Here is a 23290-nt window from a genome sequence, read left to right on the forward strand (position 1 = left end):
CGCTTTTGACTCTTTAGCCACGTTAGCTACATGATTGCTGGATATACAGTTCCAAACTAACTTTTCTTCACTTTCCCTGGAGCACGAGTGAATAGCTGAAAGGAACATCGCGACTACTATATGGAATAAGTTTGGCCGAAAAAAGGCCCTACGCTTTTCAGTGACTATTATTACGCTAAGAGGAAACTCAATAAAAACACATGAGTCAACACTAAATATTAAACAAAGGCAAGACATTATATATCATTAAGTTGCTCTGAGCTGTAGCCTACATTCACCACTTCTAACCAGAGGCAGAACATAACGTAATCTCAGAGATTATTCCTTCACAGTGCTGCACAATGCAAGAAAATCTCAGAGCTGAAACGGGCGGACACAGCAGTTTTCATCAGACTCAACGTGGGTTGGGTTAATTAAGATTACTGCTAATTTACAACACTAATAACATTAACGTCGCCAAAATACCCCGCAAATCAAATCCCCTACCTAACCTTTTACAGTCAAGCCAACAAACCTGTATGGAAATTAACACTTCTGCGACATAAGACATGCCTCTCTCTCGCTCTCTCTCTCTTTGCGCGTACACACACACACACACACACACACACACACACACACACAAACAGCCCGGTCCTGGTGGCAGATTAACACAAATGTGTGCTGATTAGCTCTCATAACGGGCCAGGTGGGTAGCTTACTGCCATGAGTCCATGATGCTAATGTCTAATTACTTCACCTTTTTAATGTGATATTTTGTGATTACATTCTGAATCTACAACGTTCTATGTAAGGTAAATACAGTAAGTCAATACTAAGCTACACAGTGGAGTTGCATATGAAGTGGTTTGGGGTTCTTCTCTAAGTAATTTTAGGGTACAATTTGGTTTTGAAGAATTCTACAAGCAAAAACACCACAGGCCAAGCAATCAGCCCATTCCAAACAGGCACATTTTCAACGGGCACCAGTTAAAGCAAAATGAAATTGCTGTGTGTGCATGCAAGTATGATACCTAATACTTTGCCGGGGTTGGCGTCTAGGCGGATAATGGCCATTGCCAGGGGGATAGTGAGGCGGATGTAGTTTTTGGAGTCCATCAGGGCTGGATACTCAGACAAGATGAGGTAAATCCTCATGGCCTCGACATCAGGAGGGGAGCGCGGCAGCTGAGGGATCATCATACTCTCAAAACTCTTAGTGGCCTAAACAGAGAGTTGGAGACATGTATAACAGATTGCGTATATTTCTACTTTTAATTACACAGCTATAAAGAACAATATTTACTGTTATACGGAGAAAAGTATTTGAAATGTATTATATTTTGATATGTTTGAAAGCTACAAGTATTATTAAATGAACCAGAGAAATTTATGAAATCCTCTTCACTTCCAAAACAGCTTGCATCAAAAAAAATCAGTCACTACATTTTGGGAGAGGCTTTTAGTGGTTTGGTATGTGGCATCTGTCACCACACAGATTATAATTCAAATTGGGATGAGGTGCATGAAGCCCAAACCTATCATTACTGAGCTAATGTTAGAGGTCATGACTCACTCGTGCAGTTTTTGCCATGAATCTACTGCAGAACTTGATGTTCTTTCAAAACAAGCTCAATGTTCACATATGGATGTTTTCTTACAACCACAAGCTAGAAATCCAATACAGGTCCTCCTTTAACCAAAACAGATAGCTAGTTTGAGTAATGTCAAGTTTTGGGTCAGAAGAGCGAAACAGACCAAATTGCCGTTACCTTGTACACATAGACATTTTTAAATAGATCTTCACCTGCTCCAGAAGTCCAGAGAAAGCGGGTTTGCTTAGCGTCTCAAATAGCTTTCTGACAGAGTTGAGATCGATGCCGGGGATCTTTGGGTTGGTTTTGAAGTGGGTATCATCACTTAGAAAGCAAACAAACACACAATTATGTGTTAGCTATCTATGATGTCTTAGTGATCGCTAACAGGATAAAAATAGGTCAGAGCTCAGATTTAGGGAAGTCGAGGGAAAGCCTCGATAATAAAGGTGAATGTTACTTTGGATTAAACACCAACGATTAGGTGAACGCCCAGCCTGAAGATATTTAAGTCAATCCCTAAGCGTCTCCTGTTTGCCGAGGATACCAGCCGAGGATAGTGAGTATGAACTGATAAACAGGCCCGCACAAAGCCAACAAAACCCCTCAGTGTGAAGGACAACCACTATTTACAGCGTAAGCCTTCACATTCTTATAGCTCAGGTTTCATATATTCGTAGCACAATTACAACAGATCTGATTTTGCAGAGACTGTTTGCCAAACGAAAAACATTGATGCAGATATTACACTGTGAGTGTGAGCCCATCCACTTTATTTTTAAGAACTCTGAGCATAAAGTACCAAATGAGCAGTTCTGGGGCCAAAATGAAATTAACAGTACCTCAAACAACAAACAAGTTGTAGGTCCCCACCTACAGTGTATGTATACTTAATATTTTTGCTAAACATGTTTTAATACAGTTTTATTGATGTATTTTTATTCCTACAGTTACAGGCAGCAATTGGTTTCCATTCATTCTCTCGTGGTAAAAAAAAATCAATTTACAGACTCTTGAAACCTTGGCTTAAAGTGTTGCCTGGTCCAGTCATGTACATGAACAAATGGATGTCTGGAGCATAACAGAACAGCGTGGTTTGCCAAATGGTTAACTGTTCTGTAAAGTATATGTGACTGGTGGTAAATGTGCTAAAATGTGCGAAAAAAAATTAGTAACTAATGCTTTGATATAAATGAGGTGGAGTAAAAAAGTACAATATATGCCTCTGAAAACTAGTGGTGAAGAAGTATAAAGAAGCATAAAATGGAAACACTCAAGTAAAGTCCTTTAACATTGACTTGAGTAAATATACTTAGTTTTTTTCACCACTGCATTGCACAATGGTTTAATGAGATTAAAATGTTGAGTTAATTACTTATTTACTTATGCAAACGTGGTGTTTATGTACCTTTGATCCAAAAAGCTGCCGTTCCAACAAGCCGTAGAGGAGAGTTGAATTATGATGTCTCTGCGCACAAAAACATATAACAGAGCCTCACTGTGAAAACTGTTTGATCAATTGATGAAACAAAAGTCATATATAGTCTTATAAGTAAGACAATTATTAATACTAAACATATAACAAGAATGAGCATTATTTATATATATGTAAATACACAGTCCAATCTATTACATTTCACGTAACACCTTTTATTATTTGACTTACTTTTTGACATTGGAATCTGTGCTGTACATCAGCTTTAACCGCCATGAGTTTAATCTTTCATAATTGATTTGGGAGATTGATTTACTGACATTAATCACTCTGAAGTCTTCTGGGGGGACGTAACTCTGCAGAGAGGAAGACAAACAGACAAGAATACAGAACAAACATTCGGGCTTCAATCTGGGTTGTGTCTGTTTTCTTTAATGAAGATAAAATAAATAGGCCACGCCTGAAGTCTAACTATTTTGCTGCAGAGGCTGAATGTGTCTTTATCAGTGCACATTCCTGGTAATTTGCTAGATATTTGTAGCAGATAATTGCTCCACATTAATTATAGCTCCTTTATAAGAACTAGTAAGAGCTTAGACATTAATGCCACCCTGTGGTGAAACACTGAAACTGAATACAATGGAAAACATCAACAAACCAAGGTTATTTTGGGTTTGAAGAATCTAGCTCAGTTGCCTTATGCGACTTTAATGATGCTTTCTCTCCCCTATACAAACAATTAAACTTTTGGTCACAAATAAAACTGATGTCATAGTTTAGGCAACAAATCTTAATTAAATCGAATACCTGATCATTAGAGTACAATAAGAAGCTATGGTCTCCTCCACTGATGATTCTGGTCACTGCATGTTGTTTTGATCATAATAAAGAAAGGGAAGAGAAACCGCATGTTAGCTGGCCAACATTTTACAACTGTTATTCAGATGTCAACTGAAATTGTATAGCATCTTTTATTACAAGTAAACCCATAGTTACTTAAAGTTGTTATATTTTTTATTGTACAGTAAATCATTTTCAACTGAAACTTCAGCCCTTAAAAATATTACATTACATTACTACATCCTCCCTAATATGTTTTTGTTTTAAAACACATAACTTCTCCTACCTTTATGCCTGAACAAAACAAAAAATTTTCATGCTTGTATTTTTTACAAGATTATATTGCTTTTACTTATATAATACCTATAAAATAGGGAAAGTATACATAGTAGCCAGGCATTTCAACAACAACAAAATCAAGCCAGACTTATAAATCCTGTAAAGTGAGCACAAAGTCTTCTGCTTACCTGTAGTATGAACATTTCCAGTCAGGAAACTGGCCTTGACAGGTAATGGGCTCTTAGCATCCCCCCGCATTCCTGTGCCAAGCTGGCCATGGCTGTTACAGCCAAATGCATACACCGCACCAGAGGAAGGCACAAAGGCCAACGTATGGTAGCTTGACAAAAGGGGGAAAAGCAAGATTTAGGATGCAGAGGGACATAACCTGCCTCTAAAACACTGAGTTCATTAATAACAGTCTACTGTAAGGCAATCCAATGACCCTGGAACCCATTTGCGATCTTTTGAGCTTTAGTTTTTGTTAATACTGTCAGAAAGGTGTTCAATCAACAACTCTCTGACACACTTTAAGCTTCACAAGAGTGAGTTACATCAGATTGTACATGTGTACCAAATTAAATGGTGAACAAAAGTTCTGTGAAGGTTTAACAGTACCTGCCACAGGTGATCTGGGACACCTCAGAGCCCATGAGCTCCACCACTCGTCTGGGTAAAAGTTCATTATTGGTGGAGCCATGACCCAGCTGACCCCACGAGCCTTCACCAAATGTAAACAAGCCGCCATCCTGCCAGAGACACAATACAGGATTAGACACAATTCAGAATTATTATATATTAACATTTGGTGGCATGCTAACAGAGGCAGCAGGATATGCTTATAATGTCTAGATATTTGAATTGAAACTGAAAAGCACTGGTGAGGGTTTGCCTATATTCATACCTTTGTGAGGGCTGCTGTATGTTCTTCTCCACAACTGATATGAACAACTTTTTGAGATCTCAAAAATTTGATGTGGCACGGAACAGCACGGTCTGAGGAAGGGAACATAAACATGCACGGTCACACTGTTCAACGCTGTTTGATGTAATTACAAAAAAGTGGTATGAATAAGATGAACATTACTGAGTTCTGCATTTGAATCATGTAGTTTATGGCTACTAAGCCATAAATCTGTGACTTTACTGTCCAATAGGCTTTTTTTTTTAAACTTTTGATTGTATATTTCCCATATATAACCTCTTAGTGCTTCTATGGAACATATACACTCTTTTATCCGGTGTCAAAACAATACTGTAAGTGCAAATGTTAAATCTACATAATATATCATTGTATTTTAAATAGCAGTGTATGGCTACTGATTATTACCTTGTTTATCATTGAGACCCAGTTGTCCAGCTCTGTTCTTGCCCCAACCAAATACAGCTCCGGACAAAGAGAGAGCAAAGCTGTGGTCTCCCCCGGTGGTTATCTGTGCAAAGGGAATACCAGCCAGAGACTTCAGGGGATAAGGCAGCAGCCTGCTGGGCTCTCCTTTCCCCAGACCAAGCTGACCACTGTTGTTCTGGCCCCATGTGAACAGCTGACCATCTGAGAAGCAAAAATAGGTAACTGTATACAACATTTGTTTGGTAATGTGGGATCTAAAACTGATGTGGTTATTTATAAATTATAGCATGTACAGTGTTTTTTTTGGGGGGGGAGGGCATGTTTTCTTGACTGACAGGTGTGTCAGCCTATTCCTCTCAGCCTTTGTGACTGACATTTCCTAGTTTGTTTGTTTGTTTGTTTGTTTGTTTTATTTGGATCCCCATTAGCTTTAGCATTCACTAAAAGCTATTCTTCCTGGGGTCCTACAATCTTTCCTTGACAATACTCATAACATTTCATTACACACACATACATACATATGAAAATACAAATCATAAGTAAATCTTACAGTTAACACAATTAATGAAATAAAAAAATTAAACAAAAGACACTATTCCGAATAGATTACTCCATTTTAAGAAATACAATAACAAAACAAAAGCCCTGTACCAACTAATTTTATATTAAATATTTAATTCCTTTGAAATAAATATGTCTTAAGTGATTTTTTAAAGCCATACTGAGAGTTGTGTTTACTAGTTGTTGGGAGACAGTTCCAATCACACATTGCTCTGTACCTAACTGAACGTTGAATTGACTTAGTTTTCACTTTAGGAAAAATAAAACTCCCTCCTACTGCATGCCTCGTTGGATAATGATGTATAGCAGTAGTAAAGGCTAGTTCTGTGTATAAAGTAAAAGGTGTTTTGTTTGTTATAATGTTATGTAAAAAAACGAATACATATTAGCGAATACACAAATCTATTTTTAACTTTAAGCCATGTCAGTTGTTCATGCATTTTATCAACAGTTGATCTAAACCCACACAAAAGAGCCACACGTGCCGCTTTATTCTGAATCACTTGTGATTTTTTCATATTATTTGCTGAAGTGCTGGACCCACCTCAGCTCCAGCCAATGGTCAAAGTATCCCACAGAAAGAAATCAAAATCATATGTGTAGGGAACCAAAATACATTGCAATTTGTCAGTCAAGATGAAATTGAGATGCATTCTGATGCAAAGTTTAAACTGGACATGGATAGAGTTTGGACAAACAGTAGATGGACACAAGAAAACAGACGTAAACGGTGCTGGTGTGCTATGAAGAGATTGTGTCTTTCACACCTCTAGAAAGTGCAACGCAGTGCTGATTCCCACACATTACTTGAGAGATCCGGTGGTCACACAGCCTTCTAACCAACCTAGGAAAAAAAAAAAAAAATTGTTAATCAAACTTTAAAAACCATGCCCGAGGCTACTCGATTTTTTCGAAATTACAAATTACAGTAAAACACCCTCTTTTTTCAGTTGTCAGGAGATGTCATTAAATGCTACCAAAGTCACGTGGTTAAAGTTCAGCGATTGTCCACAGGTAAGGGACCTAACTCTAATTTCGTGTGAACAGAACATTTCCTAGCGTTATTTTGGATGTCTGGGTCCCTACAAATTGAACCCAGTCATAATGCTTGTAAGTGTTTTTTCCTCCGTCCGGCTAAACGCTTTAATTCCTCTATGGTGTGCTACTAAATCACCTTGGGATTCGAACAGCCTCCTCTGCAGTCCCCAGACCAAGCTGGCCCCCTTCACCGGCTCCCCACGCAAACACTTGACCCTGTTCATTCACCGCCATCGAATGGGCCCGACCACTCGACAACATTGTTATCGTCTGAGTATCCAGAGCTCCTACAAGCTCTGTGGAGAGGAGGAAGAGCGTCGGAGGTTAGCAGTTTCATGACAACCATAAAAATAGATTAACGTATGAATAGTATTTACAGAGTAGATGTAAATTCCTTTTTTTTTTTTTTAATTTTTTTTATTGTCAAGCAACTATCTCATTTGTTACATACCAGCCTGGTCTATGATTGTAATACATTTCAATTAAATTCAAACAACTTTATTAATCACCAAAAGGGCAATTCAATTTTGCAGTCAACCAGCCACATAAACAGCAGACGAGAATAAATACGATCGTAGTCATTCAATCAACCAACATGTCAGTAGCAGCAGGTCAACAAATCAGTAGCCAAGGCATGATAAGCAAAGCACACAAAGGTTGCCAAAAATTAGCAAAATAAATCTATAACCAAAATCCAATTTAAGTGAAGTAATGAATACAATAATTAAAGCAATATGCTTCCCCAGGATTCCAAATTCTGAATGTACAGGTTACTGCCATCATTTAAGAGCCTAATGGCAGAAAGAATGAAGAAATTGGTTTCACATGGGGGGGGGGGCAAGGTAACACCTCCCTAATATCATTTGATACTGTAGCTTTTCAGTTAGCCATCTACGGTGTCCAAATGGTGTTTTACTTTAGGATCTTATAACAACAAAGTAAGATTCATTATGCCCTCATGGACCCAACCCATGTGAGGAATTTAGCGTGGGCATTTTATCTCATCTTTTGGACCCCTCAAACTTCTATAGTACCCAGGCCGAAAACAGACTGTTTATATAACATAATATGACCTGAGATTCAAAGGTTAGAGAATATGTATGATACTATCCATGCACAGAAAACAAATCTATGTCCTCTATGCTTTTAATGTGCGTTGTAAAAACGGGCTTGTTTCTGCTATAATCCGTGTCACACACATTAGAGAAATGCTGTAGGAAGCAAGCACATGTGAGGATGACATATTGTTTGGTGCAGATAATCAGAAACTGTCAGTGAGTGCTGTTGGTGCACTAGTTTCCTGTTTGGTTTCTGCTATAGAAATGGTTTATCATTGAGGGTTTACTGGGTTAAAAATGCTACAGTTGCTTAGAAAAATTACAAATAGGCAATAATCTGATGCTGGGGTTTCATTGGAGCTTATACCACAATATGATTTAAAAACATTTAATTAACAATCTACATTGTATAGGCTTATTCAAATAATATATTTCAGTAACAAAACGTGCCTGATGAAGGCCTAAAACATTCACATCAAGACACATAACACATCAAGTGTTATGTGAATAGAAGTGCTTTACAACATGTGAGATATTAATCCTACACCTTTATCAGAGGGTTTTTTAGGTATGCATGAATATGATATTAAATATGTATTTATTTGCTCAAGGTCCAGTGATTCCTGAATGTGTTCATTGTTGTTACAGCTTCACCCACATGGCTATACAAGGTAACAAAAACTTCACCACACATGATACCAACACTGACCTACCACTGTCTGCAACAACTTCCGAGCCATGAGAGTGTTTCAAATCTCATAGAAATGGTTTTGTGGCTAGTTGTTTAATTTGATGTTTCCAAAAGAACACACTCAGAAATGGAGGCACATACATTTATACTGATACTCTTCACAGTTCCCTTTGCATTTAAGCACATTTGTATGTATAATACAACTACGTAAACATTTAATTGCATTTTTGAAAACTAGTTTTACACAAAAATAGGGTTAACCGGAAAATCCTAATGTTGGTATATTGGCATTAGCTATGAGGGTGTAACTCTACAATAGAACGTCCAGTTGCAACTGCTATGTAATATCTTGTTTATTTGAATGTTAATATTCATATCTTGTAATAATTTACGTATTTGAGATTTCAATAAATATGGTTTCAAAATGAAGCCCAAATCTGTCATTTCTAACACCAATGTTTGCTATACAGAAACAAGATTATAAGAGTTTACAGCCATGCTAGCAGCTCTATGAGGCTGAAGCTAGGCACAGTGTTACGTTGAGCTAAATGCTAACACCAGCATGCTAACATGCTCACAATGACAATGCTACTACGCTGATGTCAAGCAGGTGTAACGTTTGCCATTTTCAATATCTTAGTTTGCCAAGAGTTGTCATTTAATAGTTGTCTGGATATTTAATTTGGACTAAAGTGGTTGACTGCCTGAGAGGTCAACATTGCCAAGCACTCCCAATACAAACAGCCCTTTTAGACACACCATGTCATTTCCACCCACATTCTCACACCTTTTGTAACTTTCCACTCACACCTACTGAAAACAGTGCAGTAGTGTGGTGCAACAGCCTACAACTCATAATGATCACTCCAAGGTCAGTGAATCTGCCGTTTACACTAAAAGCTTACCTGGGGAAGTCCCTGGTTTGTTGTGGCCCAGTTGTCCACAGCTGTTAGAACCACATGTGTACACACTACCATCATGCAGCAGGAACATTGAGTGTTGCCCTCCACAGGCTATCTCTTTCAGGCCCCTGCCACTGAACACATGACAGTTCATTGGCTCAAACATGGGGTTCCTCTCCATAGCAATACCCAGCTGTCCATCCTTTGCATTCCCCCAACACAGCATGTTGGCGAGGGGGCGTGGGGATGAGCACCAATCAGAAGAGGCAGAGTGAGAAACAGCCAGATGGAGGAAGACAAAAAATGTTCAGTCTTGAGAGCAGCCCCTCTTTCTCCTCTTTATGTAAATCCCAACCCTGGAAGAAACCAAAAACAGGGTATTTATGACATCTTTCTTCATTAGGAACTCATCCTGATCACCGTGCTCCATGTGTGAACCACTGATGTTTATTAAGAGTAAAGTCTATGGGTCTAGAGGTGGATATGGACGCGTGTAAGAATGATGTAAGCAGTATGACCGAAGAACAGGGCAGTGTGTTGAAATAAACCCTGTCAGTGTAATCCCGGCTTAAGCAGCTTCAAGCAGTCCCACTTTACTGTCGATCCACATGCAATACATGCATGTTACTGACTGAGTAAGCCAAGAGTAATAAATAAATGGGAATAGAAAATAAAAATGACATATGAGGAGGCAGAAAGACAAGGAAAGGTGAAAACTGAATGGTACTAAATGCAAGAATCTGTCACCTAATCAAATTCATTAGAGGCTATAAAACCAGGATCGCCAAATAAATTCATATCAAGGACAACCACGGCTACACTCTGAACCAAATTTTTTTCTCTTTTATGTCCATCTGACCCCTGTCTGAATAGTTTCCACCATAAATAATATTTGTGTGAGCAGAAATATCATTCCCTGCAATAAATCCAATAATAATAATAATAATAATAATAATAATGAATTTATAATTAAAGTTGCAACAATTAATTGATTCCTTAATTAGTCAACTGACAGACAATGAATCAACAAATATTTAAAAAATGCATTAGTTGCAAAATAACAAAACAGTTGGTTCTGACTTCTCAAATGTGAATATTTTCCGGATTTCTTTGTCCTCAATAAAAGTAAATTGAATATCTGTAAGTTTAAGACAACACAATCCGTTTAAGGATGTCTACTTGAACTTTGGGAAATTCTGATGGCCACTTTTCCCTCTTTTGTGAATGGAGTAAATAACGGGCAGGTTAATTAACAATCAAAATAAATGTCTAATGTTGGCCCTAGTTAAGATGTTTACTTTTTTGTTAAAACTGTTACATATCAACAATGGGAGGGCTAGATATTTAAAACGCCTCTGTACATGGTATTTTATTAGGCCTTTTCTTGCTATTTGATTAAAAAAACACTATTCTTATTTTGATTGTAAATGCATAGCGCAAATAAAGGTAATCATTAGTCGTAGCAGTAGTATAGTACAATACAACGCTACAGCACAATAATCTGCAGCCTCTTAAATGACCATAACGGTAAATCAACAATTTAAAGTTCCTCTACAGTTCCAGCAAAATGTGTTGGCTGTATTGTATTGTATTTTATTGTAGACTGTATTAAATATTGAAAATGAACTGTAAGACCCCAGTTAGTAGACACTGCATTATACATGAATAACTCTGTTATAGGTCACAGTCTCGCATAGCCAGAACTATCTCACCGGAGCTTAGCGCTGTGTCAGTGTACAATTAAAGCTTACCCCTAACTTGGTGTACAGTTCCTAGGGGACCGTTGGAATTCATGTTTATAACAAGCGGGCTATTATTAGTATTCGCAAACATTGTAATCAGAATTAACTTAATGTAAATCCCGTTAGCTAATAGCTACCTGTGATTAAGTGTGAACTGTAACTTAAATGGACCAGCTACTGTCACCGTGCATTTAAGGTTACGTTAGCTTGATGTTAGGGAAAGGTGAAGAGGAGTGGCCTGCATTGTGTAGACATCTTTAACATAGTGTGCAGGCGCAGCTAAATATCTCCACTGACATTAGCTGAGAAAAACAGTAAATTAACTAAATCAAATGAGATGGCTTAATGACCCGTACAAGCCATTATTATAGTTAATAGTTAGCTAGTTAACCCTAGCAAGCCTCAGCAACGCTATCAGTCTATTGCTAAAAACACAGAAATCCAATATGTAACCGATATCTAAGTAAAACAATGTTGTAATATGGCTGGTTTATCCCAAAAATAAAATATTGTGTTTACCTGGACATATGCATTCTGAAACGGGGCGTCTTGTTTCGCTTTAGCTCAGAAAACAAACAAGGAAGCACCACCACTGCCTACGTCACTGCAGGGAAGCTGCGATCAAGCCTGCGATTGGCCCGCTAAACAGGAAGTGCAGGTGTGGCAAATAATTGTGTTATCCATCACTGGTAACCGTTCTCTTAATACATGCATGCCCTCTGTTACATCTATGCCCATCACATTCTGTGATCTGATTAATTCAGCTCTACTATATATTTCCAGTGCTAACGTTTCTATTTTACTGTATTTTGTATTTTGATTGCAGCTTTTGCAAAATGGTGCCACACAGTATTTAGACATGTCAATAGCTGTAAAGAAAACTTTGTAAAAACACCCACACACCTGCACCAGTCACTTCATACGTAGTCTCGCATAGCCAGCTGTGTCAACACTACTTCATACCTTACCTCCTTTTACTAGTCACCATAGCCTGACTACTTGCACCTTACATATACTGTAAATATCATCAGTGACTAAAGCTGCTACTGCAGTACTTACACTTTACATTTATTCATATACTCAATTTTTACTTTTCTTATACTGTCATTTATATATTTATATTTATACTTGTATAGTCTTTACAGTTTAAGTCATAACAGTTTTGTATATTATTCCTGAATATTGCACTATTGTACATGTTTGCACCTTGATTTTAATTTTGTTTGTACTCTTGCGCCTTTGTGTGTGAATGTTTGCTTTCACTCCCACTGACTATTGCATCATTCATATTTTTATGCCATTCAGTTTAATACTTAAAGGAGACATGTGTTTTACTATTTTAAACCAGCTATTGCACACGGACAACTGGTTTTGTCACAAACCCAAATTGTGAAAATAATGCAATTATTAGAACATCCAAAGAGTTTTTTCCATGAGATTTCTTAAAGGGAATTAATATGTGGTGCTTGTATAAAATGTATTCGTGCTCACACACATGTCTCCTTAAAGGGAGTTATGTTAAAATATGTTTATATATTTTTGGTAACACTTTAAAGGGAAATATACTTATTCTACTGAAGACATCCATCAATCGGTGTTTACTATGTTATGTTTATCACTGCTCTCCTCAGCAGCGATAAGCACAAACACACGCGCGCACACACACACACATACACACAGACATAAACACTATTTACTGTAATATTGTTATATTTTAATCTTAATTTATTATTGATTTCAATTTCAGTCATAACATATTCTAACCTAACAAATTCCTAATTAAACTTTATTGACAGGAGTTCAATTTAGTTAGTGCTTATGGTGGAACTGCTTATGTAAACATACAAAAAACAAAAAAACTACCGGACTCAAATTTAAAGCTTCTCTGACTGGCTGCGAAATGCCAAAGTTGCCGATTAGTGATTGGTGCATACAGCTGTCATTAATCGCATCGTGGACCAATCCTCTGCAATATGTGGGGGGCGTAAAAGGAGGCGTAGTCTTTCCTCAGGCTGCTGAGTGCTGATTGGCGAAGTCACATCAAAGGCCGTGTTTGATAACATTGAGGAGAAAACAAATCGGGACAAGACGAGGGCGGTGGCTCGTTAACGAGACATTTTCAAGAAACTAATAGTGGAATAAAGCGTATTAATAAATCTAAAACATCAAAGGTATGGTTCTAGTTAACACACCTAAAAAAGTCAAGGGTATGGTCTTCGTAATGTAGGACCAACGGCGAACTTCTAGCTAATGCAGACAACCGAGCTAGTTAGTCAGCTAAAGATAGCTATCCTTATGTAGCTTGTTAGTTAGCTAGCTAGCTAGCTAGTCAATGCTAACGCCGCCAAAACGAAAAGCTGTTAATTTGTTTGTCCAGCTGCTCTTCCCATAACTACGATATGTATGTGCGATTTATGAGGATTAAAATGGTCTTACCGAAACTCGGGCACACGCCATGTGGCACTTGTGTTTATATAATCGGCGTATATTGTTAGCGCAAGCAGCTTTATGTCTGTCAAGAGTTGCATCATTCATTCACGTTGACCTTAAAGTAAATCTTAACGTTACTTTAAAAATGTATCTTTATGTAACGTTAACGCCACTGATACATTTCGCGTTGATTGTTGGATCGAAAGGTCATATATTGATCGTATACATTGTTTATTTCCCAGTTTTGTTTTTGTTAACACAAACATTAACACATTAATAAATCAAGGTTGATTTCATAATATTTTTAATTAGGATCAATGGACAAACACAAAATTCTTATTTTCCATCATCAAGACAAACGCTTTCAGGTATAAATGTGTAAAAAGATTATTTGGAGTTAGATTTAAAGATGACAATATGACAATATTGACAATATGACAATAAGCTGCAGCTAACGGTCTTCATTTATTTTCTTCCTATGATTTTTTTTGTGTGTAATTTGTCAAGTATCAGAAAATATCTATCACAATTGCCCAGGCCTGAAGTAGATAAAACCAAAAGATAATAGGTTTGTTAAAGAATAGCCTCAAGTTCTAATATAAGATTTAGAACTTTATTTATCCCAAGGGAGATTGTTGTGCAGCAGGTGCAATAGTAAGTGTGAAAGAGTGCAGCTAAAGTATAAACAATAAAAATGATTTGTAGGGTGCAAAAAGTGAGTGTACTGTAAATAGGTATTAATGTATATGTGTGTGTGTGTGTGTGTGTTATAGTATTTCTAGTTTGAAAAGGTAAATAGCACAGAACTAGTGGCAATAGCTGCGACATTTGAGACATTCTGGTCCTGCTGGGCCCTCCTGAACAAACAAAGTCTTTTGTAAGGGGGCATTCAATTCTGGGTCCAGACTAACAAGGTTTCTTCATTGTTTGACCAGCAGATCCCTCTACCTCTGCATCCAGTGCTTCTCCAGTGTTTGAGCTGTCAGGGTGATGTCAGCTGCCTGCTTTGCGCGCCTGTCAAGGTGCAGTGGACTTCGTGTGGGACGTAGTGGTCTTTTACAGATGGCCATAGCCCCTGTCTCATTCCAGCAGGACAGCCACCTCCAGTTCACAATCTTCCGGAGACAAATTTACAGCCCTTCAGGAAAACTACACAGCAACACTCGCTTTGATGCAGATAGCAGTGGCAATCCCACTACTTGGGATTCATTTGGCATTTGGGACAATCGTATTGATGAACCCATTCTGCTGCCTTCCAGCATTCGCTATGGCAAGCCCATTCCCAAGGTCAACTTATCAAGGGTAGGCTGTGCCTCGCTCATTGGTCAACGCAAGGAAAATGAAGACCGCTTCCAGGTCTCCCAATTGAGTGACAGCCTTCTCTACTTTGCTGTGTTTGATGGACACGGAGGGCCCGAAGCAGCTGACTTTTGTGAAAAATACATGGAGAAATTTATCAAGTAAGGAATTCAATAAATGTGCTGTTATCAAATATCTATACCAGTCATTGTCATAGGAAATTAATTGACTGATTAACAGTCACACCTTTTGTAGCTGACATTCTAATCAGTGTAGCCTTTTGGTTGTTCTCTCAGGGACCTTGTGGCAGAGGAGTCCAATCTGGAAGTAGTTTTAACCAAGGCATTCCTTGAAATAGACAAAGCTCTTGCAAGGCATCTGCATTTCTCTCCAAGTGGTACGTTATTTCATGACATGTCCATAGATATACTGTGTATATGCATACACACATGTATTTATGTAATTACACTTTTTTTTTTCTTCTCTCTTCGAAACCTAACTTATTTATTCTACCTAGGCTTTGACGCCTTGGATTTCCCAACTGACATGACCCAAGCACTTTTGGTTAGAGGTCTGTCATTTAACCCAAAGTTACTTACTAACTGATGAACAATAAACCAGCTACAAGTAGAGCAAACACTAGTGTTTCATGCTTCACAGTTCATCTACATGTGCAGAAAGGCAACAAATTAAAGGAAGAAGTGAGTACTTGTGTGGATAACCATAACGTGTATTTTTCCATGAGGAGGAGTCACTGAATGGGTTTTGATGAGTATGAAAAGGTGTGACTATTATGCAATGATCTTTACAGTCACCAGATCTCAACCTCAGTGTTATAGTGCGCTCCACCACCATCATAAACCCTAAATAAGGGAATATCTTTCCGTAGAGGTTCAGGGATTCTAGACCAACAACCACTGAAGCTGTTCTAAGTTCTAGTGGTAGTCCAACGCTTTACAAATACATGTAATGTTGTTTTTTTCCTTTAATTTGTCACCCATCTGTTAATATTTTATCAATCTGCAAAGTACATTGTTTAGCATGGGTATTAAGGGTAATTTGAGCACTGCTCAAACAAATGAATGCAAAACATTTCACTTAATAAATAATGTGGGCTACATCTTGGCCCTTGTCGTATAGAAACTTATTGTAGAAACAAATTAGCTTGACTTTTCTCAAACAGCATATGTATGTCTGATTAGGTTATCTGTTTTTGTAAAGGCTAGTATACCTGTAATGTGGCCATACATCGGCCACGCTGTGTGAAATGTCCCAATATGCCTGTGTGTGTGTGTGCATGTTATCTACGGCAGCTGCTGACCCAGCTAAGAGCTGGAGGCCCTTGGCACCAATGTGGATGACGAGAGGCTAGATATTGAAGGAGAGTCCAGCGGGTCCTAAATCCTGGACTACTGGAAGGTTCCCTATCTTTCTCTCAATCTGCTCTCTCTTCCTTTTCTTTTCTTCTCTCACCAAGTGTATGCAAAGCTTCTTGTGAGACAGTGTTTCAGTTTGACAAGTTGTATGATATGCATGTCGTCAGTGACAGATCTTGTCCATGAGATGCAACATGTTTGATATGTAGGTTAGGCTGACACGTAGCATAAAAATTTCCAGCTACTCATGTCATGTCTCTCTTTGGAGAGAGTTAAAGGTCCAATGCAGACCTACAAATGTCAGCTGATATAGCCACATAATGACATTTGATGCTGTTTCATTACCTGTCATCCCTTAAGGAACTACATTTTAATGTTTGTGTAGTTACATTTTCTAGACACATAAAGTTGTCTAGAACCATGTTGCTGGATTGAATTTTAAAATGACATCTTACAATTGCCTGCATTAATGAGAATTACCCTTTAACTCTGCGTTACATTTTTCATATTTGTAGTCTCTAGTCTCTAGATAAATGCATGCAAAATATGGAATTTAAGTGTGGTGTCAGTTAACATTGATTCTTTTTTAGTTTCAGCCTTAGACCTCTGCTTTAAAATATGCTCTGGACCTCTACTTTGTGTTTAAACAGTTTTGACCTTTTATGTGTGACTCAATTGTTTACTGTGTCTCTACTCCACTGTATGACTTCCCGCCCATGTGTGAATGTGAGAGTCTGAGATAAACCATGTGGTTGTTGTGAACAATGTGAACAGTGACGCTCTTGTGTGGGCTTTTTTATGGCACGTTCCACCTCTGATGTTTTCTTTTGTCTCTGTAGTACCTGGGATGAATGTAGGAAGCACCTCCACTGTGGCCTTGCTGAGGGACGGCATTGAGCTGGTGGTGGGCAGTGTGGGTGACAGCCGTGCAATGCTGTGTCGCAAGGGCAAGGCCCTTAAACTCACTGTGGACCACACTCCTGAGAGGAGGGATGAGAAAGAGAGGTACATTGTCAGTTTAGACAAATTAGGGGATGATTGTCTGCTGTAGGTCTGCTTGATTATGGAAAAAATAATAGTCATGATTATTTAACACGATTACTCCCTAACCTTTTGATATAATAGAAAGTGTCCAGAGTATAATCTTTTAGTGTTCTTTATCTCACAGAAAGAGTCTTTGGGTCAGAAAATAATCTGTTTTACTACTGTTCAGCTTTACAGATATCACACATAACTTTACACAGCTTATGAACAATTCCAGATACATAACACAGTATTGCATCACACTTCACATTTTCACTCACTATGACCACTACTAGCCTACTGTCATTACTAAACATTGTGCCAAAACAATAATGTTGCCCTCTGTGGGCTTATTTACTAGCTACCTAAGGAAAAATCCAGCACATAGACGGTACCTTAGGATAATATTACGTGACTCATGTTGGCTCATTTTACATACAGGTTAACCATAAAAAAGCTAAATGCTGAAGGAACATTACTATGTTTTTTTGTGTTTCGGGCGGTATGCATCCCCACCAAGCTAGAAAAAGTTTTAAACAGTAAGTGAATGCAGGGTGTCGGGGGCCACGTCTACTACGAAGGGCAGAGGGACTACAGGGTTAGCTAACTTTTCCCAGACATCGGAGTTGGTTTTGCCTTTTTTGCTCACCAAATACTTCACAAGGCTTTTACGAAACAGTACTGATAAATTTTCATTTTCCCAAATGAAAGCAACTAAACTCGTATCTTTGAGAAGATTAACATTCAGTTGTTAAAAGCAGCTACTGAACTGTCCAACAAAGGACTGGATGAGAAACAAACAATTAGGCAGCCTCATTGTGTGCCCTAATCCCCATTGATTGTTTAAATTTGGATATACCCCCTTGAATAAAACCCAACCAATCAGATTTATTTTTCTGCGTCTTCAGAATCCTATTTTTAGGTTTTGATAATTCAAAAACCTTCAGAATCCTTGCATCTGCAGTAATGAGAAAGTAATTATTTTTTCTCTTTCTCACTGAACTAACAAACTTCTTTGTGTACCTCTCTCCCTCTCCACCTGAATCAAGAATAAAGAAAAGTGGGGGTTTTATTACCTATAATAGTCTTGGACAGTCAAACGTCAACGGCCGGTTGGCCATGACACGCAGCATCGGAGACTTTGACTTGAAGAACACGGGGGTCATTGCTGAGCCAGAGACCAAGAGAGTATCTGTAAGTTTATAAAAGTATAAAATGATTATTTTTCACATTGGTTCACTAAGTGTCTCAGTCTAATTTATACAGGATTTTTACTGCATTGATAATTTGTCTCAAAATTAAGAATTTGTATAGTGACAAATTCAGCTTCTCAACACAAATTTCTTTATAATGGTTCATACTGTATGTAACACCTCACAATTGCAACGCAGACTTGTAGCGGAATGTGCGCAATGCAATTATTACAATCTGCACATCTTGACATTTCTGTGTACATGTTACCTTAATATTATGTGATCATGTACATTTTGCACATCTGCATATATATTGTATAACTGTTCTCCTTTCTGCAAACATATTCAACTGAATAACCATGTTTATGAACACAGAATATAATTAGGTATTCTTTTGGATTGACTGTTTTTGTGGCATCATAGTTTCCCATTCCGGGTTTTGGTTAATTTCTCTTTTCTTATAAATGACAGTAATGCAGTACTACTTGGTGGAACAATAGTTTCAAAAAGCTAGAAATGTTTCAAATATTGCTTGCCCTTTCCTCAGTTGCACCATGCCCACGACTCGTTCTTGGCGCTGACCACAGACGGTATCAACTTCATTATGAATAGCCAGGAGATCTGCAATGTCATAAACCAGTGCCACGACCCGAAGGAGGCAGCTCAGAGAATATCTGACCAGGTAAGACGTTCATACTTGTCTTGTAATAATCCCATTTTGAAACCGCACAATGTGTTTAAAGGAGTGTGATTTGAATGGCCATGGTTTGATGCCTCGCCAATTGCATAAGTAGATTGTTTATTGGCGGTCATCTTTAAGATCGTGCTTTCAGACAGTGGGTGGTTGCCACCAGTAAAATCAGCTTCTGTATTTTTTCCATCCCTGTGGTTTCTATGGTTGCCGTGGTCGCACAGTGAGCCGAGGTAGCAAGGTTGAAAACGTTGAACCATCATAAACTCTGATTGCAGTAGCAACAAACAATACTGTTGATGAATCTTGCAAGTATATGTATTCCTAAGAAACTATTTGCTACCCCTGCCAAAACCGGGATGGTTCCACTATAGCTTGACCTACATGTTAAATTCCCCTCATAAATATAGAAAGACATCTAAGTGGTGATTAATGCAATATGGTCCTTGAGCGTTAAGTCATCTTAGTTCAAAGACAATTGTTTGAAGTGTCTAAAGAGTTCAAGTAGTAAGTAAATAATAATTATGCACGTGTTAATGTTTTTTTTAAATTATAATTATTGTATTTATGGTCCTCTTCTCTCTCAGGCTCTTCAGTATGGTTCAGAGGACAACAGCACAATTATCGTGGTGCCCTTCGGTGCTTGGGGAAAGCACAAGAGCTCGGACACAAGTTTCTCCTTCAGCAGAAGTGTTGTCTCCAGTGGTCGCTGGGCGTAGTCAGTTGGATTAAAAGGTTGCGGTCTGAGGACCTAATTAATCTGTGCAATACAATCAAACAACAGTGCCCTTGTGAAAACAACATAAAAAGTGAGGTGTGTCCAAACAACAATAACATGATATTTAGAGAAGCATGATATTGATCAGCCTCTGTGAAGTAAGAGGCTGAATTCATCACGTGCACAAAATGAAAACGATCCTCTTTTATAAAGGTTTTATCTACCACGAAGCCAATGACCTTATAGGTGCTTAAAGCTGAGAAGTGTTTGAATGGCAGACAGAATTCATGATGACATGAAAGCCGTCACTTGTGTTTATGTAGCCTGCTCTACATTAGCCAAGATTTTAAGACTCGTTTTCATACTGTCTGCCATTTAGATAATCTATCTATTTAGCTGTAATGTACTGAAGCCCTGAGAGGCAAGTGCGAACTTTTTTCAGTTAAATTTTTTCCCAAGTGTTGTTTTTTTTTATCTGTAAAAGGGGGGGGGATCAGGCACTTTTTTTCCTGTTTCAAACTGCTGTAATGCTCATTTTGGCCACAAGAGACTGAAGTGCATCACTACTCTGTTTTAAATAGGACTGAAATAATTCAGTTTTCTTCCAGGTGAGTTTTAGTTTCTTTATTCACACAAAGTACATATATTGTGTGTTAGCAAAATATATAGCCTTCTTTTTTATTCTTTTTTTTTATTTAACCAGGTAGACTGTAGAGAACAGATTCTCATTTGCAACAGCAACCTGGCCAAGAATAGAGCATAAATGCTTGAATGTGCAAGACAACATACAGTTTCACTTTCACAATAGGCTACAAAAAATACATTACTGGCCAATGACAAATTAGCACAAATTAAAATAAATTTCTAGCCAAAAGAAAGCAAGGACGGAAAAGTCATAAAAGAAAACACGAATGCTTTCTGTCCCATTTAGAACAGAACATGGGGTAGTGCTACACTTCAGCCTCTTTTGGCCGGAATGAGTATTACAACAACAATAAACAAACAAATTAGCCACTAAACATGTTTAGACAGATGGGGAAAAAATAAAAGTTCTGAAAAAAAGGCTTACCTCTCAGGTCTTCTGTGATAAAGTTTGCACTTTATTATTTCATGGGCAACTTGACGTTAATAATTCACAATAGTGCATCTGGATTTTACCAGTTCTCTAAAGTCTGCAGTCTTTAAATTTGTCTTTAATAAGAATAGGACTACAAGCATAGAAAACAGTGGGGTAATAATTGAACAGCACTTATTTGTCAATTGATAGGAATTAATTGAACTCTTGTATAAGAGTACAACATCTACTGAAATGTACACAAAACGTCACAACTTCTGAAGCAACTGGACTATAAGCATCATAACCAAAATCAGCGAAGGTCTTGATGACTTTATTTCAATTCTGGAGTTTCCTGTTCATTGTTTTGGTCAAAGTATCCAATTGATGAAATGAGCATTGGTGTACAATTGCACAATCTTGATGGTTTGGTAAAATGAACCCTAAATGTTTTGTGATCTAGTGAACTAGTGTTAATGGAATGGCTTAATTCTATTTATATGAGCATTTCAGTAGCTGAATCTGACATTTATAAAAGAAATAATAGGATATTCATGTTTCTTGCAATTAAGTGTTAATATCTGTACTGATTTGGAACAGGTCTTGTAAGGGCACTAAGAAGTGTTAAGGGTACCGAAATGTACAGTTTATGTTTTGTAAATAATTCTATTTATGTACATCTGGAAAACCTCTAGTTCTCATTTATTTAATAACTTGTCTGAAGAGAGTCTCATATCAGAATATTTCATAAGCGCAGGACTTTTGCTTAGGTGTATTTATTGTGTAAAGCTACATCGTTTGATTGTAACTCATTTACACCATTTGTGTCACTCAGAAATATCACAGCACTTAATGCAATGGAATTGTTCAGGAATGAGCAATTTTTGACAATGTGAATGTTTGCTTAAATGCGCTCCGTGACTAAAAACCATCGATCTCCGCAGGGTATAAGAGTAAATAAGTTGTCTCTGCTGACCTCAGTGAGTGGATATATTTCCAGTGTAAGGCAGGCTTTAACCGTTAGATCCACTCTTCTGTTTTTGTTCGCTGTTGTCATTGTTGTTCTACCTTTTGAGATTTACAAATGCGTAGCCATCAGTTTGTCCTCAATCACCATTTATAGAGTTTTGTAAATACCCCTCACTCATTCAAATATTGAATGATACCTTGATTTATTACAATGATTCAGTCTTTATAATTTACATCTCCTTCTTCCTCATCTGTTAAAGTTATCTATCAAAGTGTGTTTTTATTTAGTATACATTGTTTCACTGCCTTTTAAAATACTATCATTGCAGCTGTGTGCCTGCATCTGGGACCTAAATGTGACTGTTTTAACAACACTGTTAGTACTGTGTTTTGGTCTGAATGGCTTGGTACACTTCGATTAAAAACTAAACATCAAACAATGATGTCTTTGTTGAAATTGACTGTATGTAGTATTGTTTACTTACTATTTAAACATTTAACTGTACAATGTCACAGTCATAACCAGAATGTAAATGACATTGACATTTGATGTATAGTCAACCTATTTACCTTCTTGTCCATTTTATCAAGGCATGTACAAGAAATGTTTAAATTTGATGGATGTCACTTTTCTTGCCGTTAATGGAGCCTGGCGGGCACTGGATTCATGAGGACAACACCAATATCCAATGGTGGAAGAAATATTCAGATCCTTTACTTAATTGAAAATAGCAGTACAAAACTTTAAAAACACTCAAGTAAATGTCATGACGTTGGTAAGTATTAGCAAAATGTACTTGAAGTATCATTTTAACTGTAGGATATAGACCATATAATATAGCAACCATTAATATAAGAAATACCTCACACTTTTATTTAAAGGACTATACCTGCGGTTTTGCACAGCCCTTTAACTACCAAATAAAGATATACTGGAGCTTACATGACAGCTAAGATTCAGATTTGTTTGAGAGTTTTAATGTTAGTCCATCTAGGCAGTTATTGTTTTCCATGCATATGTAAAGTCTACAGTTCAAAAGTAAATTAGCAAATGTCTGAAACAACTGGT

At 37.6% G+C, this 23290-nt stretch overlaps 2 protein-coding genes across 4 annotated transcripts in view; one reads left to right on the plus strand and one right to left on the minus strand.

The window, feature by feature from the left end:
• Positions 1–12093, minus strand: part of herc3 (HECT and RLD domain containing E3 ubiquitin protein ligase 3) — a 22821-nt gene extending 10728 nt beyond the window's left edge. The window contains exons 1-13 of the mRNA XM_034899664.1: positions 11988–12093; positions 9730–10082; positions 7212–7371; positions 6805–6881; positions 5456–5677; positions 5030–5121; positions 4744–4874; positions 4314–4465; positions 3814–3869; positions 3238–3362; positions 2980–3039; positions 1784–1895; positions 1011–1200 (exon numbers count right to left, since the gene is read on the minus strand). Coding sequence (XP_034755555.1) covers positions 1011–1200; positions 1784–1895; positions 2980–3039; positions 3238–3362; positions 3814–3869; positions 4314–4465; positions 4744–4874; positions 5030–5121; positions 5456–5677; positions 6805–6881; positions 7212–7371; positions 9730–9952 — 1600 coding nt within the window. The 5' untranslated portion in view covers positions 9953–10082; positions 11988–12093. The remainder of the gene's footprint in view (positions 1–1010; positions 1201–1783; positions 1896–2979; positions 3040–3237; positions 3363–3813; positions 3870–4313; positions 4466–4743; positions 4875–5029; positions 5122–5455; positions 5678–6804; positions 6882–7211; positions 7372–9729; positions 10083–11987) is intronic.
• Positions 12094–13420: 1327 nt separating this feature from the next.
• Positions 13421–22661, plus strand: ppm1k (protein phosphatase, Mg2+/Mn2+ dependent, 1K). 3 transcript variants are annotated; one of them, XM_034899678.1, is made up of 8 exons: positions 13421–13639; positions 14837–15358; positions 15494–15594; positions 15715–15768; positions 17413–17578; positions 18646–18790; positions 19337–19471; positions 20068–22661. In XM_034899678.1, the coding sequence occupies exons 2-8, from the start codon at positions 14889–14891 to the stop codon at positions 20197–20199; spliced, it is 1203 nt and encodes a 400-aa protein (XP_034755569.1). In that variant the 5' UTR covers positions 13421–13639; positions 14837–14888; the 3' UTR covers positions 20200–22661. The 3 variants fall into 3 exon arrangements, with proteins under 3 accessions (XP_034755569.1, XP_034755587.1, XP_034755579.1); XM_034899688.1 differs by having other exon boundaries at positions 13472–13639; positions 14834–15358; XM_034899696.1 differs by lacking the exon at positions 15715–15768.
• The last annotated feature ends 629 nt before the right edge of the window (positions 22662–23290 follow it).

The sequence above is a fragment of the Etheostoma cragini genome, chromosome 2 (assembly GCF_013103735.1).
Source record: "Etheostoma cragini isolate CJK2018 chromosome 2, CSU_Ecrag_1.0, whole genome shotgun sequence".
NCBI lineage: Eukaryota > Metazoa > Chordata > Actinopteri > Perciformes > Percidae > Etheostoma > Etheostoma cragini.

Coding starts and splice junctions, on each gene's coding strand:
- ppm1k (XM_034899678.1), top strand. CDS start 14,889: ATGTCAGCTGCCTGCTTTGCGCGCCTGTCAAGGTGCAGTGGACTTCGT. Junction 15,595..15,714: donor TCTGCATTTCTCTCCAAGTG/GTACGTTATTTC, acceptor TATTCTACCTAG/GCTTTGACGCCTTGGATTTC. Junction 18,791..19,336: donor CAGAGACCAAGAGAGTATCT/GTAAGTTTATAA, acceptor CCCTTTCCTCAG/TTGCACCATGCCCACGACTC.